This window comes from Rhipicephalus sanguineus, chromosome 3 (genome assembly GCF_013339695.2).
Source record: "Rhipicephalus sanguineus isolate Rsan-2018 chromosome 3, BIME_Rsan_1.4, whole genome shotgun sequence".
NCBI lineage: Eukaryota > Metazoa > Arthropoda > Arachnida > Ixodida > Ixodidae > Rhipicephalus > Rhipicephalus sanguineus.
The window spans coordinates 193,242,715-193,264,239 of NC_051178.1; the positions used below are offsets into that span (position 1 = coordinate 193,242,715).

The window sequence follows — 21,525 nt, forward strand, 5'->3', positions numbered from 1 at the left end:
GCGCCCTGCGGGGCGGCCTCCCGTGTGCCTTTAGATTGTGTCACTGGCTTTATCAGATGTACTGGTAAAGGCTTTTCATCTGACTACAACTGGCAACTGTTGCGCGTGTGCCTTCGTGGTCGACTTGCCGCTGCAAGCATCCGTTTCGGTTACGGCAATGCAGTGTTTGTGTGCGTTGTGTTTTCACCCGACGACTGCGTTGCCGATTTCAACATCGATGGTTCGGCGGTGTTGAAGCACGTACGGAACCGGACGTCCGATCGATTTGCCTACGAAGGACTTGTGTGTAGCTTCCAGCTGTTGAAACAGTTTTTGAACTGAAATTCGCGTTGTCAGAGAGATCACACTCGGGACAATGTAGTACTTCTTTCGTACGTGTGTGTTGGGAAGGCAGCAAGAACCAGTGGCGCAAGCTGCAGTACTTGTGAGACTGTGGTGAGTGAAATGGTTGTGCAACGAAACAACGCGCCACATGGAGGAACCTATCGGTATACGCTGTGTTGACGCCTTCGCATCAGTGATGAGGACCTTCCTTTGACGTGTAGAAACAGTCAGCCATGTTTTTACTTGTGGATTTTGTGCAATCGTGTGAGCTGTCGTGAACGTACTTTGTTCACTGCCCGCCATCCTCTGTCCCTGGCACTGATCTTCCGCTTGCCAAATGTCGTCGCCTATAGAACGCGAGAGGCGACAGAGCACTCTATGGGCCAAGGTTCTCGTCACCGCTGTGTACTGACATCCCCGGAAAAAATCCTCGCTTCGGTGTTTGAGTGGTCGTCCTTCGACATCTCGTACGCAGTCTTTCAGCGCTGTCACGTATACGCAGTGAATTGCGGACGTACGAATATGGAAAAGAAAACAAGAAGGTGTTCGTGTCGTCGTGGCCGCAACACCTTGTGAAGTGGAGTAGTGTTTGTTGTGTGTGCAGGGAGGGAAAACCGGGTTGTTTGTTCGTTGTTGCGGCGCATCGCGCGTGTCACGACGTGACAGCAGCGTCGACGTGTTGAAGTGCGCCATACTACTGAGCTGTGCATTTTTTTCTTTTCGACGCAGTCGGACGACGCGATCCCGGAGCTTAACCTCGACGTGATTGGTGCTGCCGTCTCGCGAGACGGCAGCACCGTGTGACATGTGATTGTCGCCATATATTTTTTTTTTCGTTGCGTTAAAGTGATTGTGTTGCCATCACCGTACTTCAAGATCGCCCGCGGTTCGAGCCCGAATTTCCGGCCTTTTTGAGACACAGTAGCTAAATAAATAACAAGGGGTACTGTGCGAGCTAACTTGCTGCAGGAATCTGCGGCCAGAATATAACAGCTGTAGTGTCTTCAACTAATGTTTCACTTATAACTACCAAAGTCCAAATGTATTATAGCTACGATTGGCCCGATGTCTCAGAACTGGTGCGATACTAGAGACTACGAGGATTCGGGATTCGATGATGATGGGATGATACCGCGTTCTTTTTTCTTGGAGGTTAGAACAGGCCTAGAAACTTTCGAGTAAGAGTGAACGGTTTCTTACTCAGGGTGCGCGCTCGAACCGCGGGCTCGCATAAGACTCGAGCCTCGTACTCAGCAGCGTCGATCGCTGCATGGATCGCCGAGAGTAGTCGGCGTTGCGGCATCATCTCTGTTCCCAGGACGCGACCTCTTCCTTCGTCGACCAGTGAGTGCATCAAACAGTGCGCAAAGCAACGCCTAACAATGGGCAACGTGTGCTTCGGCCACGTGCGATCGAGGACGCCAGCACCACCGCCGCCAGCGCGCATCGTGTGCCGGTAAGTGGGCGCAACCGATTTGTCCTTCGCCCGCGGAGCAGTTCGGTTCGGTCATGGGGGCCAAGCATGCGGGCCGCCGCCGATGGAGCGCATCATTCACACTTTGTGCCGCGATAACCGCCAGGCTTCGATCCAGCCGGGCGATTTCGTCACCTCGCTGGCAGCGACCGCGCTTGCGCTGCTGACAAATTAAAATACAGTTCAAAACACAATGTGCTATAGATGTATGAGCAGGAACAAGTGCCCAGGTTGACCGACGTTTCGACAGGTGCATCTATCTTTGTCAAGGGCGCCTTGCCATCTTTGACGTGTTAGATTTAAAATAGTTCGTCGTTGACCTCACGTGGTGTCGCTGTCGGAGCTGTTATCGTTCAGCTATTAATCCAGCGTTTATAGAACAAAACGTGCACGCCGGTACTCATTAATCCAGCGTTTGACACAAAACGTGTACGCCGGTATTTGTAATCATAGTTCGACGACGTAAACCGGACTGTTCCCCACCTTACGCTCGGTGTCGGCGTCACGTGCTAAAACCTAGTTGAACGGGTACTTGTACTTTTTGCCCCATTGTGAACAGGAATTCCGTTAGGAAGCCTAAATGTCTTGCTCTCCTTAAATATTTATTTTGTCGGCGTGCGTATCTGCATACGCTTGGTCACTTGGTGTATCGATGAAAGGTTACAGAAGCCTTGACAGGATGAATACACCTGAATGCAGGATGCATAGAGTAGTAGTTTCCGTTTCTGGCTACTCACTGAACACGGTTCATGTGAGTGCGGAGAAAAGGAGAAAGAATCACGGAATAAAAAATAAGTTTCGCATACACAACCGTGTTGATCTAAATAACTACGTGATCAATGTTGATACCGCTCTTACGAAGTGTATGTATAAACGCCTGACAAGACGTCCAGATATTCTGTAAAGTTAACGAATTTGAGCTTTTATGATTTTGCGAAGATCGAGCTTTGCGAGAAACAAATGTCTATGAAAAAGTATCGCTTAGTCGACGAACCTTCCGTTATTAGTATTCTGACGGCGAAAGGACAAAACAGTAACTTCCTTTCCTCGAAGTTGTTTATACGGATGGCTCTTGGAAGCACGTGAAGTCGGCAACAGAAAAAAAAAAAAAAAAGTTACTGTGGTTTTAAACCAATGTCTTCCATGTCAACTTGTGTTATTCTAAATTTGCTTTGGCTTGTGTGTTGCTTCTAAAGGTAAATAGTTTGTTAATAAAACGCGCATATATCCGCCAAAGGCTTTTTTTATTTTCGGCACTCCTTTTTTGTCTAAAAAGCACGTGTACAATGTACTGTCCTCTTCCAACCACCCCAGGCTTTCTTCTTCTTTTCGTGTCCACGGAATGTTTTACGACAAAGTTCAGAGGTTGGCAGGTATGATATCACTTCTGGGTCATCGCCCTTGAAAAAGAAGAAACAGAAAATGATTTTCCAGTTACGTTTGGTGCGCGTATTATGTATATTTATTCGTGTTATTTTAAAATTTCCAGCTGTATGACAAATGGGTCATACACGTAGATGTTGGATATACCGAGTTTTCTTTTACTGGCGTACTTTCTGCTTGAAAAGCAAAGCTAACAAGCCGGCAGCGCAGAATGCGGTCAGACCACCGTCAAAAGCGAACCGTGCGTGCAGCACAGGAATTTCTCGTAACCGACAGAGAACGTATACAGTTCACGTGCTTGCCACTTGAACCGCTGTTCGCACCTGCCATATCGACAGTGATGTCGACATAGCCGACACGCCTATACCGTACGCACTCACGACACTACATGTAAAACTTTTGCAATGCCGCTTCGGTTCTCTATTGGCTCTGCTGCACGCACGAGAACAAAGATCAGTTCTTGAACAGCGCTTTCCATGTTTGTCTGTTTGCAGCGACTGTGCCGCCAATTCATTAGGCCATGGTTAGAAACATAACTCTTTGGAGAAACGACCCCTTCCCTTGCTAGTTTTTCGCACAGAGACCCATCTAGTTTTTCGCACAGAGCTCCTTTATTCTTCTTTCGTACAGGCGAGGCGTATAGGAAACCCATCATTATTATTTTTTAAAAAGAACAAAAGTATAAGGAAAGCCGAATGGACGTATAGGAAACTGAAAAAGAGTAATACCTTCACGGAGACACGGCTTTCATCTATTAATACCTGTCCCGGCCATCTTATACGCTCTCAACCCTTTCAGCCCCATTACTCAAGATTACAGTGATGTTCACCCTCGAATTCCGGCTTTCTGCCGGGAGTTTACGACGGTAATTGGCAGCACTTAATGTATGTACCGCCATTTTAATGCATATGACATATGCCCATAACCATCGTTAATAGACGGGTCACTAATTCAGTGGTCTTTTACCGGTTGCTTAGTCGAGCAATTTTACTCTCATAGACTGATGGAGAACTGCAGCATTCTTTCGTAGCAAAGCCGTGTTCGACTCAACAGGAAGCGGGCGCATGTCCTTGCCCATGACAGGCGGCCTTAAGACATCGTGACTTTGGTAGTTCCGTGCAACCTATGTTTGGACGTACAGCAAACACGCCTTATCATTAGATGGGCGTCGAGCGCGCCTTGCGGTCAAGGCTCGTCCTGTTAGCGAGCGCGCCAAACTCGCTGGCCATAGCGTTCCGTCTAGCGAACACCCAAACGTGTACTTACGCTCGCTTCGAGAAACGAATAGCACGGTGCCGCTGGTCAAGCGTTGTTACTGATGCTATCGCAGATCCCAAGCAGTACCGCTTCGCTTTTCAGAAAGTATCCTTGATATGTTAACGGGAAATTAGATAGCAATGGAAATGAAATCAGTTTGGTTATCACTAAAGTCCTTTAGCGGACAGAAATCGAGCAGCGCTTGGAGCTCGCGACATTGGCGAGATAAGCGTTGCATGATAATAGAGGGTAGCCGTAGCCAACACAAACAAATGTGTTGTCCTCACTTCTCTCTTGTGTCCGCGTGTGCACGGCTACCGTGTCTTATCACGAATCCCTACCAACTAGCTCAGCTTTCTGTTATTCTAAAGCCTCATTCCCACCTGCGACTAGCACCGGTCGTGCGACCATTTGCAACTGGCGACCATTTGCAATGTTCACACCTGCGTGCGACTTTTACCCGTCGCCACACAGAATTCACTTCTGCTCGAACCATTCTAGCCACTATAGTGCCTAGAATATATATAGCCACCCTACTCGAACCTGGCTTGCATTGCCATTGCCCCGTAAAATAAGCTGACGTCCTGTTCCTGCGCATGTGATTGGTTCAGAGGTTTACGACTGCAGTCACGCGAGTGACTGAAAAATCGAGCAGAGCAACGAGTGACTGAGCCGAAGCAGTCGCTTTGCGACCAAAACGGCCATTTGCGACCATTTGCTTGGTCGCGCTATCGGTACTAGTCGCAGGTGTGAACGCGCTTCAAGTGTTGCATGCTTAGCAAGCGTCGATTCTCGTTCCTACCGGATCAATTCGACTTCACGAAAACTAGCGTATTGAACTTGACAACGTCGATGGCCTCGCAGTTTTCACGTTCATTACCATTTATTCAAAGCGGGAGCTTGCACCCCTCCGCTCACGCAGTAAGACGCAAGCTGGACTTCATTGAAACGCAAGCGACAGTTTTTGTGAGAAAAAAGAAAAATGTTGACCGAAAGCGTTCCCTTCGGTCGTCGCCAGAGGACCTCGAATGACCTTGCTTGCCACTCCGCGAGTCCGCTCCTAACGGTACGAGTCATTATGTATGGCTGAGGGCAAGACTGTCGAGTTCATATAGCTTCGCATACTCGCCCGCAGCGATTTCGACGCTGTCTGCAGCGAAGTCGCTGCATAGACGCCTCGTACTCTCCACTTCCTCATTGCTATGAACACAAACGCAAAGCATGAGAAGAAGAAGAAAAAGCTGCAGAAGGGCACGCGACGGCTACGCCGCTGAGTAGCCTGCGAAGGTTAGACTGTTAAAAAAAAAAAAAAAAGGCGCAGCGCGGTTCATGCCCGTCGCGGCAGGCGTATATATACGAACCTGGAGAACGAAAGTTCAGGACGTTGATGTCCTGATCTTAAAAAAAAAAAAAGAAAAAAACGAGAAAGAAGCCAGATAAGGGAAAAGAAAAGAAACTTTATTTCCAAGACCGTGTCTTTTTTAACCTTTTCGATCTTTGTTATTTTTTTTCCTTCATTTCCGCATACCGCTATCTCGGAACGACTCAATTTAACTCTCTCCCGCAAAATGTCACGGCGAGCACGGGACATGCGCGCGGAATAATAGCGGGAAAGGCGCGCTTGAAGCAACGTATACGTGATTTCAGCCGAGACGTATACCTATTACACATACACACGCTCCAACACAGCGCGGTACTCGTGGGGGAGGAGGGCCCCTTCATGTCAGGGACTTACGGCTACACGGACAGTTCCTTATTTTTCGGTCCTTTTGTCTCACTTTTACCTCCTTCTTATTATTATTCTTTTAATTTTCATTTATTTATTTTTCATGGAGCATCGTTCCGGGCTGGAGAAACAGGCCTCCTCCCTGCTACGATTGCTCGCTCGAGCGTACGTAACGTGGTCGTCGCGCCTGCTCATCGCGACACGCCTAGCTGCAGTCAAGGGCGGCCCTCCTCCGCAGAGAAAGAGGAGGAAACTCGCCACACGCGCCGCCGCCGGCTTTTGCTGTCATCCATGCTCGCTCCGTTATGTGTACTACACCCCCGCTTAGAAAAAAAGAGCGCCCCCATACCTCGCCCCCTTTTGTAATCGCGTTACGGAGTGCCTTTTTCTTTTCAAGACGACGCTGCAGCCGTTCCTTTTATCTTCTTGTCAACAGGCGACGGATGATGCGGCCGAGCATCGTTTCTTTGTTGTCGGCGTGTATATGTGTGTAGTACGCGCGTGGCCATCCCGTGGAGGAAGCTGCGCAGTCTCTCTCGGAGTCTAGCTCTCGTACAAAACCTACAACATGCGCGAGACGCAAACGAGGAGTTGTGAAACATCGGTGGTTCCGGCGCCGCAGTTGTCGGAGAGGCCAGCGCGCGCACACTTGCCGGCTCGATTGTTTATCATTATTTTTTTTTTCTTAAGTTTGAAAGATACCTTCCTTAATCATATGGTGGTTTTGGGACGTAAAACCCCAGATATTATTATATTATTATGAAAGATACCTTCCCCTCGATGCGCTGGTACTGGTCCCTGGAGCGAGCGTTGTGTAGTTACTTGCGCATAGTGACTGGGACGTAGAAGAAGCACGGAAGAACAAGAAGCGTTGTTATAGAATGAGTGTTTTAAGGCGTTAAAGCTGCCGAGGTGGCCGAGCTCCTCGATCATGACCAGCTGTCAAAAGTCCCGAAGGCACCGTTAGCGCAGGGTGTCAACGTCCGGACACGCTGTTCTGAAGAAAAAACAACAACAACGTAGGGGTCCGTGGACTGTAGCCTCACCTGTGAACAGCAGAACTACATAACAGAAAGACCACCTTTTGAGCAGAACAACGATGTAGCATTCGTGCGTGCATTGTGAGCGAAATCGAATGGGCAGTATGTTCAACCAGCATACTTGCCTCCGATTCCCATTTTTGTCATTGAGGGTTAGATGTTACACACATTTTAGCAGCTGTAGGTTAGGTCTTTATGTAGTCACAGCGTAGTCACGCGTCAATCGACAATCTAGCACTCCAACAATCAGCACCCCATTTGGTCAGAAACTGAACATCTACGCCTCAAGGTTGAGTTGATAATTTACTGATGTTGAGTTTGAGCTGTGCTACTGTGCCTCTGAAAACTACTTTTTTCCCTGCTGGCTCACTAGTCAGTGATAGATTTCAGCGTTAATGGCTCCCCACCCTCTCCACATTTTTTTTTTTTTCGGTTGTCAGGCGTTGCAGTAATCAAAACACTTGTGCATCAGCTCTCGTCTGGGTCGTTGCTTCTTTGCCGGCCTATATATCTGCGTTGTAGCAACGAATGCAAAACTAATTAACGTCTTTCGTTTGATGCTTCCGTCTTTCCTCGATGAGCTCACGCACCCGACACCGGTAGCGGACGGACACCGTATGTAATAGTTACGTGCATCGATGAGTACGGAAGACGTATGTACGAGAGCACGAAAATCAAGAGAAGCTTCGACAGACGCGATGCTTGATGTACCGCTATGGTTACACGCACGCTGCTGCTGCTTCCGTTTCGCTCTCGAACGTCGTTTAACTGCGCGGAACTCCTGGCTACCTCGCTTGAAACAAAAGAATTGACTTGTGTGCGTAGGGCCTTCTTTCGCTTGCCCGAAATAGTTCCTGCAGCCGGGCTGCACACGCGCCCCCGTGAGAAAAACGGCTCGTTGTGCAGACAGGCACCGCTCGACATCCGGGTCTTAAAAGAACAGTGCGCAAACCGAGGAAGAAGGAGCAGAGAAAAAGTACGTACATAACAAGCTCCGGTTGAAGCGCACGGGACGACGTTGATTTCGTTGCCTTTCAGTTTCCTTTAAACGTTTGCTTTTGATTCTTTTGTGCGTTTGTACACTGTAAACTTTCTCAGTATTCGGCGACTGCTCGTTGCGCCCTACACGGCCCAGGTCTTCCTCCTGTCTTTTTTTTTCTTTATTTATATGTGTGTTCTGTGAGTCATCTGTCAGGGATGATCAAGTTGTCGCAGTTTTGTTGCCTATGCCGTTCCATCTTTAGCTAGTAGGAAAGCCACGTCAGGCCGAATGGCTTTCAGCTTCGCGGCGATTTTCTGTATATTTCTGCAGAAATAAAAACCGTTCATTCATTCATTCATTCATTCATTCATTCATTCATTCATTCATTCATTCATTCATTCATTCATTCATTCATTCATTCATTCATTCATTCAAGTCACGGCATGAGCGATTTTATGTGATATAACACTGCGCTGCAAAGCAAATACTTAGTACGGGGTGCGATAAACTGACACGCAAGGTTTACAGGAAACAGACTATATCAACAGTCCAGTGATAGCTACGTCGTAAACTGATAGATAGAGAAAATAAGCAGGTTTTCAGTAGATGCGTCTCTGTACATCAGGCATTCCGTTTTCAGCTTTGGTTCTTATGGCACACTTCTACCGTGCATCAGATTATGCTGACCCACTGCAACACATTGCACTCGTTATGATCAAAGGCAGCAAGAAACCTTTCGTAGCCTTCGACGACTTTCCTTTGCAATTCGTGGACGTGTGATTCATGCGAACTCGCCGCCAGTACATGCCTGTTGAGACGTATGCAGTGCTTGTAAAAAAAAAAAAAAAAATGTTGATGTATGCTAGACTGAGAGTTGATTGGTATACGTTATTAGAACGAAGTCGAACAGCCTTTGAAGCTGCAAGGCGGAATCGTCTGCACTGTTTGCTCCGTGCTTTCTTAAGCGCCGTGTTCTACTGCTTTTAAAAATACTATTCCTAAGCCATCATACAAGCGTCAAGAACTGTTATCGGGTGCTGTACTGTAGATCTTCAGATGCTCTGAAGATCAGAAGAGTGGAAAACATTTGTCTTTCTCAATTTCCATGACTTGGCAGGAGCAGAATACGGAAAACTTTAGCAATCGCTGCTTACTAAGGCAGAGTACGAGCTGTGTCGATAAGCTATGTTCACTGAACACGCCCATATAGCGACGTTTGCACTGTGAGAAAATATTCGGGCCTGGACAATAATTTGACATTGAAAACATGACATTGAAAAGTGTGAGTTCTCGGGAGCGTGAATAATAATATAATTGTTGGGGTTTAACGTCCCAAAACCACAATATGATAGGAGAAACGCCGTAGTGGAAGGCTCCGGAAATTTCGACCACCTTGGGTTCCTTAAAGTGCGCCTAAACCTTAGCACACGGGCCTCTAGCATATTGCCTCCATGGAAATGCGGCCGCGGCAGCCGGGATTCGATACCGCGACCTTCGGGTCAGCAGTCGAGCACCATAACTACTAGGTCACCGTGGCAGGTCGGACGTTTGCGCTGTGAGAAAACATTCAAGGCTGGGAAAACAATGCATGACATTGAAAAGTGCGAGTTGTCGAGAGCGTGAAACAGGCGAGATAAAAAAAAAAAGAGAAATTAGCACAATAGGCTTGAAACCTCAACACTGAAACACATCGTAAAACAAACGCTTTCCGACATATAATATTAGCGAGGGCCCCTTCATCCTCGGTATTATCCACAACGTAACGCGGATTCACGTAACAATGCTTCCAGCCTTCACGCTTCGCGTCACCGCTTTTGTTCTTATCCGAGCGGATTCTTTTGTTTTCTGTTTTCCTCCCTTTTCATGATATACAAAGCCACCAACGTGAAACAGTGTCCGAGCCAAACGCTGAGATGACCGCACCTCAGCGAACTTTCACTGACCAGCAACGACAGGACGACAAGGAAATACACGATATAGTTTTTTCGATAGATGATTGGTGCATTGTACAAGTGCACCAATAATAATACTTGAGACCGAGTCGACTACGAAGCAGATACTGCCATAAGTGAATCAATCGAGCATCGAATGCTTTTGGGCATTTTCCGAATATCGTACAGCAGCTTTTACAATTGATATAAGGTGTTGTTCACGTCCTATAGCACTCATAATTTTAGTGATAAGCACCTCACACGACCTTCCTCCGATGACTGCCCTCTGGTGGCCCAGCCCGGGCGAGTAATTTCTCGTTGGACCCGCAGTAAAGTTTATTACCCACCTACCTAAAGCGCTAATGAGACATCGAGAACAAATAAGCAGATTCTTCGCAAACATTAAGAGAGTTCGCACGGTCGTTGTATATTGCTTGATGAATATTCGAATCGAATACAGCATTTGATTCGATTCCATCATTCACACACCCTTATCGTAATCCTTCAATACCTCTGCCCTTATTTAATGTAGTGTACCAGAGGCCATGCGTACGGTGTTTCTTATCTCCCCGACCGGTCAGTCACGCTTTCGATTGGCGCCGGCCCCCTTGAGACAGCAGCAGGCGTCGATGGATATGCAGGGCACCTGTGGCGCCGCGCGAGACCATTATGGATGGGGCTCGGCTCGGTTCGGTTTGGCTCGAGGCGTGGATGCTGTCTACGTTTGTTGGAAGAGGGTGAAGAAGATGGAATCGTGTGTGTGTTGTGTACACAGGGTTCTTATACACGTGTCGGGTTCGGCAAAAAGTCATGGCTCCGCTGTTTCGATGCGAGATGACGGGGTGGCCTCAGCGCACGTGTTCGCGCTGCCACAATGCGACGCCGCCGAGCGAGCGAGCTTTAAACGCGTACCGTGAAGGCAAAGCAATCAGTTTGGCCTGCAGCTCAGGGTGGGGCCCGGTCGACGCCTCGAGTTGTTGTTGCTAGTACTTTTGCAGTCGATCGTTTTTGCTTCGCTCCTTTCTCGTTCCTTCAGCTGCGGCGGCAATGTTTGCCGCTCCGTACGTCGACACGCCTCGCCAGTTTTCTGTTCTGAAACGCGAGCGGTGGTCTAAATTGTTTCCTCGTTTCTCTGCGCGGCCAGCAGCGGCTATCTTCGCGTTTCTGGCGTCGTGTATAGCCGCTGATGAGTAAGAACGCGGCCGCAATCTAGATCAATGGCCTCGGCGCGCGCACACATCTCCTGACACGGTTGCAGTTTAACCACCCGGTTGGGCCCCGAACATGTGTTTTGCGGCAGTCATGCATGTATGTGTACGTGGGTATGTAACGGGCGTGTTGGTGGGCGGAGGCTCGCGCGCGCTTCTGTCGCGTCCTGCTTCCATTCCAGGCGCGTTTTTTTTTGTTTTTTGTTTTTTGCTCGACGCCCAAGTAAAAGAAAGTGCCGCAAGGCCGCCCTAAAGAAAGCTCTCTTCCCGAAACAGCGCTCAGTTGGCCTGATGACAGTGACGAAGATGTCAAGGCGGCGGGGCATTGCCTGCCCCGCTCCATATAGAGTCTAGACACCCGTACAGCAAACGCGTTGTGCAACCTGGATTGACGGCTGGCATGGTCGGGCTTCCCACGATTACTGGTGTGCTTTTGAAATCTACGTGACAACGTCTAGTATACGCATACCAGATCAACATTTATAATCCGCAAATAAGGCATGAGCATGAAGATACAATAAAAAGTACAAAAATCTCCGTACTAGTTGAAAAGAATAATCTTTCTTTCTTTCTTTCTTTCTTTCTTTCTTTCTTTCTTTCTTTCTTTCTTTCTTTCTTTCTTTCTTTCTTTCTTTCTTTCTTTCTTTGTGTGTACTCAGCTGAGCATTACAGTTGTTGCTCCGTACTGGTAAAAATCTCCATACGAACTCCATACTAGACGTTTTGTACACAAGTATACAAACAATTTAGTTTTTCACAGATATCTGCGTCGCGTGTACCGCTGCAGCTGTCGCTGCTTGGTGCGGAAATCTCGATCGGGAACAGCGCTGGCATGTGCACAACTCCCGTCGAGCCAGGCACGTGACCTTGCCCATATATCGAGCAAAAGCGAAAATACGCAAGACGTCCGTTCAGGCGCTGCCGCAAGCGTTTCTTCGGCGCCGCGGTGCGGCCGGGTTAGCGCGCGGAATGCCCCCGTGACGAATGGGTTGTCAGCCCCGGGAACAAGGGCGAATGTCGTAATGCCTGCATCGCTAGCCGCCTCTATCTTTTACTCACGTTACGCAAGCGAGCTATGTTGCTCGCTCAGCAGGGCTGATAAGACGATTAACGTTTTTTTTTCTTTTTTTCGCACTTTGCTTGTTAAGCAAAGCTGTATACGGTTAGGAGGCGGTCCGCGAGAGCGCAGAAACTCTAATGAAGAGGCAATTCTAGCGTGCGCTACCTCGAAGGGTCTCCGCGTTTGCGCTAGTTTCTCTTCAGGTTTTGTCAGCGTACATCGCTAGGGATGGTACCAGCCGCTCGTGACGAATGTGCGCCGGCAGCATCACCTTCACTTGTTTTATTGTCCCAGCGGTTGTCCACGCAGCAGCTGCAAAAACGTAATTCATCACATGGGTGCATTGGTTTGGCTTCTATCTTCGCTTTGAAATGCCAAGTCGGGGCATGCCGGCTGGCTATGCTATATTCGTAGCTATGTTTCCCACTGTAATATACATTGCAGGGTAAATGAGTATCGGCTTGTTTCACTTGCGATTCTCGGCCGCTTGCCAAGCACGTTCCGTGGGATTCTTCATCGCTTTGGTGGCCTTCTCTGAGCGTGCGTGTAAACGAAACGGGCCACTCTGCAATCCCGCTCACTTACGGCGCAAAAATGCCTGTCGTTCTTGTTCCATATAAGCGTCGACATTGACTGGATCCGCCTGCTTATCCACGTCTGAGTAATTTATACGGTCATTCGTTATATTACTATCGTTGTCGCTGTAGTTGCGTCGTTGTTGCAGGCAGTGGTGCGTACATATTCGTATCCCATTATGAAAAACTCCTCTAATGCTTGTGTAATGTTGGGAACGGGCGTTAAGAGTATATGGTTACCCTGAATGTCTGTAGGAAAGCTGTAGAATCGAACAGAGCAGGAAACGTGAATACAAGCAAAAAACAAACAAACAAGATAGCCGCGTTGGAGCCTCAAACTTCGTGTAGACACCCGATCGCTCTTACTCAGTCACACACACACACGCACACACATACGCACACATTATATATATATATAAAATGTGTGCGTGTGTGTTCCTCTAGTTGAAAGATTTACGTTGCCGGCCTGCTGCATGGTTGCAATCCCGAAGCAAACCAGCAGTTCCTTTTTTCCGCGCAGCCATACAATAATAATAACAAATAAATAAAGTTTCCTTACAGTGTACAGCCGATGACACAAAGGTGCTAAAAAAGAAAGGAAAGAAATTAAAAACAAAAACGGAATGCCCCGCCGTCACTTTCTTCTTTCTCACGCGTTTGCTCACGGCGCCTCGCCTTGCTGGGGGCACCTTGTTGGCGTGATTGTTTGCGGTGCCGCAGCATGCCGCGTGCGGCGGCGGCAACCGCGCTTGCTGCCAGACACTGCTGGCCCGTCAAGGCGAAGGAGCACTCTCCTCTTCCAAAATGGGTCAGACCCCATTGTTACCTTCGGACCGGCTTTTGTTCCGGCCTCGCCGACACCGCCTGGCCCGCTGGCCGCCTCTCGGATGCTCGCGGGCAATTCGTTCGGCGGCGACGGACTCCGAAGGCGACGACGACCGATGCCTTTCGGCATCGCTCGCGGTGTCTTCTGAGTGACTGCCGTGACCGTATGTCTGAGTAATATTTATTTTTATTTTTATGCCCCACTTTTGCTGTTGCCGCGTTCTTTGGCACTCTTGATTAGGAGTTTTTCCTCCCGGCTCCTCTCCTCCGCCGTTTCTTTTCTCTTTGTTGCTGTGTTCCCTCTGGTTCCCGTTGTTGTTAATAACGACGCTCCTGCTTGCTTACCGCACGCTCCTACAAACACCACCCTCTGTTCCCTCTCTTTCTTCTATTCTCTCGCACCCGGATCAAGGAGTGATTGAAGCTGAAGCCACATACCTGCCTTGGAAGAGGAGGAGGAGTTGTTCGGAGGGCAAAAAAAAAGGGAGGGGGGGGGGATGGCGTGGAGTGTTCCTAGGCCCACGTATGCAGTATCGAGCTGTGAACTCTCCGGGACTAGCCTATATAGCCTGTCCGTTTCCGTCTCGGCCTTCGATGCCGCAGAATTCCTCACCTCCCTAGCTGCCGGACTGCGAAGTATACGCGTTATTTGACAACGTGCCGCCCTGCTGAGGTAGTCTATAGCCTGTGCGCAACGTGCTCTGCAGACACAGCCGAACAAGAGAGGTAAAGATACACGAGAGGGAAAGGCAGGGAGGTCAACCGAAATTGTAACATCCGGTTTGCTACCCTGCACTAGAAGGAGGGGCGAAAGGGAAAGAGAGATGGAAAGAAGAGCTGAGAGAAGAGCAGGCGCGCGTAAAGAAACAAACAAAAAAAAGGAAAGGAAGGCACGAAGCGGGAGTCACGGTACTATAGCCTATCGAATAGGCTGCCCCGCAAAATGTTCAGTAAGGCCGTAACAGATTTCCGGTGCGACGACAGTCTGTCCAACAGACTAATACTCCAATACTCCGTAAAAAATTCGAAACAGTCGAACAAGAGAGAGAGAAGCAAGGAGAGACATGAAGGTTAACCAGATGCACGTTCGGTTTGCTACCCTGCACTGGGGGGGAGAGGGATAAAGGGGCGAAAAGAGAGACAGAAGAAAAGAGAGAGATTGAGAGAATCACACGCGCATTGGGGGAGCAAGTCGAACAAGAAATATAGAGGCGCAGCGGCATGCGCCTGTACCTTGAGTCAGCCGATCGTTGGTCCTTCAGAGCTACACATACGAAGCCAGAGCGACGGTGCGCAGCTAGACAGAGGGTTAAGGGAGAGAGTGTGGAATTCGGCGCTCTCCTTTTGAATCGTGGCAGCCCGTGGAGATGGCGATGAAAACGGTGAGAAACGAAAGGCAGCGGTTTGTGTGATAGAAAGTTATGCAGAGGGAAAGGGAGGTGTGGATTTAGCCCAGATTGCCGCTGGTCGGCGTTTGTCCCTGTTGAAGCTGGATGTGGAAGACAATGGAAGCCACGGCCTTGGAAACAGTTCAACACCGGGCCGGCCGACCTGTCGCGGAAGTCAATAAATCAGGCACGCCGCGCGGCCGAATCTCACTGGATATGTGCTGGGCCCATGTATGGGGCCCAGTTTCAACTGCCAATCAATCGGGCACACGGCTTGGGTGGAGTTTAGGCGAGAGCTGTAGTGTACGCGCGAAGGAAGCTATGTACCATTGCATTCCTGCTGTGAAGTTGCCTGTCTTCGAAGAGGGGACGAACAAAACATTTTAACAAAAATAGGTGGCAATTAGCGTATAGATGGTTGCAGAAGTTTACACGATAAGAGCTCAACTACAATCGTGGTGTTTCTCTCTTGCTGTGTTGAGGTACGGTGCTTTCAAATTGATTGAGCCGTGCCTCCACGACGGGAGGCACAAAATAGCGTCCTTTTTAATTTCTTCTTGTTTCATGAACCGCTCTCTGTCTCACTGCTTTAATCACTGTTTTAAGGGGGGTGGGGGAGTGTATGTTTTATTATTAATTTAGAGGAATGGTAGTAATAATCGCTTTGTGGTCGCTGTGGTAGACCGTGATTGGTTCCGCGACCATTTCCAGTAAGACGAACTTGTTCCATCCGTCGAGCATTGTATTCACACTGATCTTCTGGTGTCTTTAGTTTCCGTGGTCTACCCATGGCAGTCTTAGAATGAACTGAATGAGTTGCTAGATGGTTCTCCCTTTTTTTATATGAAAGCGAGAAACACACGCGGGGAGAAGGAATGGCCGTTTGACGTCATTCGAATCCCTCGTGTGAAGTGCAAAGCAGCTGCAACCTAATCTTAACCTATAGAACGCGTGCGAGGATGTTCCCATTGTTCACAGGCGCCTTATCATCCATCATCCGGTTTTTGATGCTTGTTTCGTGGTCTTCTTTATTGAAACGAATATTGACTCTGTGCCGTATACGTTGAATCGTTAGATGATTGGAGCCGTTGGCTTCTATATCACCAAGCCCAGGACCCGGATAGAATCCACCCTTGGGACGACGCTTCCTCAGTGAAAAGAAAAGAAAAAAGATGGCGAAGCTTGCACTAAGTCGCGCAAGGCTTGAAACAGAAGTTGGATATTCTGAAGTCTAATCTGGTTGCTTTTAGGTTGTTGCTAGGTGTTAGCTGGGTGATGCTAGGTTCTTGCTTTTCGGTTGCTTCACAGCGCAGATACGTTCGAGTTAAACCGCAGACAGTCACAGACACGACGTGGATGTCCAAACTCCAGAGACAGAAACTCTCGCTGAAACCGAGCGTTCGCACCTCCCATAGATCTACGGGCACTTCGTCGTTCGCGTGGGGCTTCCATCGCTTCGGGGTATTCTCGCAGCCGCCGTTGCCTTTACCGTTCCCTAGTATTCTCTCGTTGTACGCGTAGCGCTGAAGCACTCCGTACAGATACTTCAGCGAAGCTGAAACGTGCGGCCACGGTGTTTATCGCTTGGGTTGATCCCGACGGTTTATTAAAGATTTTCTCGATTACTCGTTACGTCTGCCTAGAAATCTTAATTGGTGTTTGCCGCCCGCCTATTGCCTTCTCCATTTTTAGTGGTTTACTTCTGTAGAGTAAACATATAATTCAGCGCCGTTAAGACATTAGTCAAGCGCGCCACGAAAGGATGAGGTCCGGTTACTTGCCTACGCGACGTGTCCTTTGTTTTAAACAATTGGGGTTGTTCGTAATACGCATGTAAAACTTATGATCTCCCTGAAGTGAAAAATTATATAGGCCTTCTATAAGCGAGTGGGTCTTGTAAAATGGATCTCCGCGGCTCACACAGATGACATGTGGAAGCCGAATGTAAGAGGCCGCATTTACACGCCTATAACGCATATGCGAACAAAACCAACAATGAACCGGCACTGTCAAAGGCGAGTGACAAATGGCAACCGTTGCGTGTAATCTAAACCCACTCTATCATGCAAAGCAATCACAAGCGGCCAAGCGCGTCGTCCATCTCGGGCATCGAGGACAAAAACTAACTCGCCTCACGTGACTTCATATCATAGGCTCGGCGGGCAGTTCGATTCACAGCCAATTATTATGATGTGGCTTTGAGGCGCAGTGCTTCGACTCGTATACACCTCATGACATATCTGACTGGTTCGGACCGAAAGGAAGCTTATACGCCGCTTTCTTTTTATGGTTTTCGATCGTCTTTGTCGGTTGACTCACACCATGGTTAAAATATAGCTGCCTTTTCTCTTGGAGTCGGTAACTTCAAGGATACACAGCAGTACCTCGCAGCGACGACCGACAACATTCCCGATAATGGAACCTAGTCAGTGAAAGTCGAGCGCAAAGGATACGCCCACGAATGTTACAACGAGGGATACAAACTATTACAACCGGCTGAAAATAAAAGCATCTTTCACGCACTCTATTAAACGCGATAAGAGGGCGAGAAGGCGTTCTTGGGCCCAAAGGCGCGCGCGCACGTTTGTGTGTGTGTGTGTGTGTGTGTGTGTGTGTGTGTGTGTGTGTGTGTGTGTGTGTGTGTGTGTGTGTGTGTGTGGCAGAGGGACTGTATACGCTTCTCTCAGCGCCTTCTGAATTTGCTTTAATTAAAGGGGATGACGGTGGTGCGTTTTACTTTGGCCATCGCGCCCGCATTTGTTCTTGTGCGCAGTCCTTGCTAAGGAAAATACGAAATTCTATGATATTCCTACTACTGCGTTACTGTCTGAACAGTTCTGAAGACCATGGCGAAAGCTTTATTGAGTTAAGACTCTCTTGCGAGTCTAGTGTGGAAGGCTATATCTTCGCCGTTAGTCGGGTTGCACTATTACGACAGCAGCAAGACGCTCGAAACTGGTTCACCGTGTCAGTACAGTCATTCCTTTTCACCGCCATACCCCTTCGTCATTATCGCGTCATCATCACTTCTCAGGTTCACACTTGCCATACGGTAAAGATGAAGCGAAGAACAAAACATCCGCTTGCAATGGAAAGTTGGCCACCCTTTCACCTTTCCCGTCACGTGCAGATATAGACTTCACACCTATCCCATCGTTCAATCGCCGCACGCATTGTACTCCCATGCAGTGACGAATGCGTGGCAACGCGCGCCTCCGCACAACGGCGAACGATCCAACGACGGCGCTCGCAAAAACAAAGCCGGCGGGTGGAATGCAGCGCAGCAGGCCGGCAGCGCGGGTGACTCGAAATCAGGGCTAATGACGCAGCCGCATCAGGGACGCCTCACCGTGACCTCCGTGGCTTCACACTCTCTTGCATCTCCCACATCTCCCTCAGCTTTCGTTCAAGTCGCGCGGCTTCGCATACAGGCGCCGCAGTGCGTCTACGCCAGTCTATATGCGAGTATATATACGAGCAGTCTTGCGTGGTGTGCGCGCGCACTCCTCCGCAGATGTTATCGGCATTGTCAATGCGCGGGAAGACGATAGAGCGCAAGTGGGCTTTTGCTTTAATGAAGCTGTTTCACCACAACTGCGAAGAGTTTTCGTTACTTTTTCTCAAGAACGCTGTAACGAGTAGCGAGCAGGTGGCTCTGCTCTCTAACATGTGTACGAACGGGAGAGTGATGTTTCATTTGTTGTTGTGGCCGTTGTAGCCGTGGTTGTTGCTGCAACACCAGAAGGAGCAGTAGTACGGGTAGTATAGTTTGCAATCAGAGTTGCATCACTTGACACGCCATTCATAGCTAGAAGCAACAGCAGTATTAGCATTAGAGGTGGTGGTGGTGGTGGTGGTTGTGGTAGTAGTAGTAGTAGTAGTAGTAGTAGTAGTAGTAGTAGTAGTAGTAGTAGTAGTAGTAGTAGTAGTAGTAGTTGCAGAAGAAGGAGGAGGAGGAGTAGTGCACGCTTATACTTCACGCGCAAACACCCGGACACGCAACAGTGGCAAGCCTTGCTGTGCTGCTTTGACTCGTGAGAATACCTTTATTTGGTCAGAAGAGCACGCCGGGCTGCTTCGGCTCATGTGGTCCTAGACTTAAGGCCACAATGGAGACCTTCCGGTGGGCAGAGCCATAGGGGTGCGCACGGGGACGGCGGGGGGGGGGGGGGGGGGGGGCTTCCTAGTCGGCGCAGAGTCTGCTCCATACATTGACTTAGCAGGGGGGGGGGGTCTGCGATGAACCTGCATGCCCCCCCCCCCCCCCCTGCCGCCTATAATGTCTCTGTCTATGCAGTTTAATGCCACTTTATATATTTTCTTTTTTGTGTAGGTGTGTGTTTGTGTCTGCATGTCCGTGTGATGACTGCGTACATTATAGCTATCTCCTTGGAGTGTAGAGTGAGAGACAAGTAAAGAGAAATACAATGAGGTGAATCAGACGTGCGTATTGGTTTGCTACCCTGTAGTAAAAAACTAGGCGCTAACCCAGGCTAACCCATCCAGCATATCATTAAAGTTCATCTATCTCGCTCACTCGCTCCCTCTCTGCACAGCAACAATTTAGCATGGTTTTGCACGTGCACCAACTATGCACGTACACCAACTACGTCATTTTACCTCTCACATTGTTGATGAAGTCGAAAGGTTGACCATACTATATGAGAAACAAAGGGTTGAACAACGTATGCCAACGGGAGGAGTGCTGTCCACTTCAGCCAGCGCAGAGTAGCAATGCACAACACTGCTTTACGCCAGCGCAGAGTTCGCTGACACCGAGAGACCCGGCTAGTCGAAAGTCACGCTGAATTTTCCGGAACTCAGCCGCGTCGGCATTCACGGCGTGACATTCTTAAAGCGGGTCGGGCGTCTACAACGTCCGCCACCCCATTCGCCCTCGCTCGCTTGCTTACCCATCCTTCCTTTGTGGAGAACGCCTGGATGACGTCGTCTACTTTGTCACTGTCGCTCGTCGTGCTTCTCTGTGTAGCCGCCGCAGAAGGAATGAGTTGTCACGGCGAGTTGGGGGGCACATTTCCGTGGACAGCCTCGTTTTGTTTCCAGAGCATCCGGGTGAAAGTTGCCTGTGCCGCCTGCTTCTGGCTCCCTCAGCTGCTGAAGTCGTCTTCGATAACGTTGAGTCGAGCACGTGACTTTGACAGCCTTACGAAATTTTCTTGCAGACAGTGATTATTAATGCGAGAGCCTTAGTGCTCGTTCACACAGCCGTCAAACCACCCGTCGCGTCACCGTCACGTCAAAAAAACGTACAGCAGACGCGACGTAGTAGTGTACGAACAGACGACGGCGGTTGCAGCGTCGACAGCAGCACGTTTTTGTGCAGTGTTGACCGACTGATGCACCAAAATAGGAATTGTCCACGCAGCTCAAACGGTTCGCTGGCGCTCTCCCGACTCCGCTAGGCTCTCCTCCTCGCACCACAAACACACACAAAAAAAACAACCACTTGTCCCCCCCGTTTTATGGCCCATTCAGTCAGGCGCGCGTTCAGTGTTGCAAGGCCACGGACCTGGGGGCCGTATGCTAGACGCGTGGCTCTTCTCAGAACTCGGAACTCCAAACGTAAACTTCTGATTGGTCCGTTTTCTAGGGGCGGGGCTCCGTCCCCGTGCCGGCGACGGAAACGTAGAGCACTGCTCTACGTCGCCGTCAACCGGTTTTTCCGGAGAAAACGTCTCGGAAATCCTCTCCCCTGACGGAAATCGGTGCCGTGACGGTGACGTGACGGAGCGTTTGACGGCTGTGTGAACGAGCCCTTAGACGCATCATCAAACTCGCAAATTGACCGTCGGCGTCGACCGTCGCCCGCGGCGTCAGCGTCAACACGAGTGATGCAAGAGATCATCATCACGTGATGAAGTCACCGGATGACGTCATTACGACGTCACATATCGCCAAAATTTTTGACGTCATCTCATCACATCGTCGCTTGGTCAAAGGTGGCTGATCACAGAGGCAATGCGAAACCATGTGAGGTGTAGAAAGCTTGCAATGCCTGCGATTCTGGAGACAGTGCAAAACCACGTTAGGTGCAGAAATCTTTCGGAGGGAGGGGGGAGGGGGCAGAGGGTGGGAGTATTAATAACTAGTACGTTGACGGAGAAGAAAAGGAAGAATATGGCTTTCGCCTTCGAGTCGTCTTAGGCGAATACATGAGGGACGCTGTGGTTTTTTTTTTCATTAGTTTGATTTGATGAGTAGATTTGATGCTATATGTGTATTGTGTTTCTGACGAAACGGCCAAGCGACAAATTACATTCGCGTGTTCCTCGCATAGTAGCCTTTCATTGAACATTCAGATCGGGGGAACGTTAGCGCGTGTGTATATTAA

General features: G+C 49.2%; 1 protein-coding gene across 1 annotated transcript in view; it reads left to right on the top strand.

The window, feature by feature from the left end:
* The first annotated feature begins 542 nt into the window (after positions 1-542).
* LOC119387959 (protein cordon-bleu) overlaps positions 543-21,525 on the top strand; it is a 205,898-nt gene continuing 184,915 nt past the window's right edge. Inside the window, exon 1 of the mRNA XM_037655548.2 lies at positions 543-1,780. Within this exon, the coding sequence (XP_037511476.1) occupies positions 1,707-1,780 (74 nt within the window). The 5' untranslated portion in view covers positions 543-1,706. The remainder of the gene's footprint in view (positions 1,781-21,525) is intronic.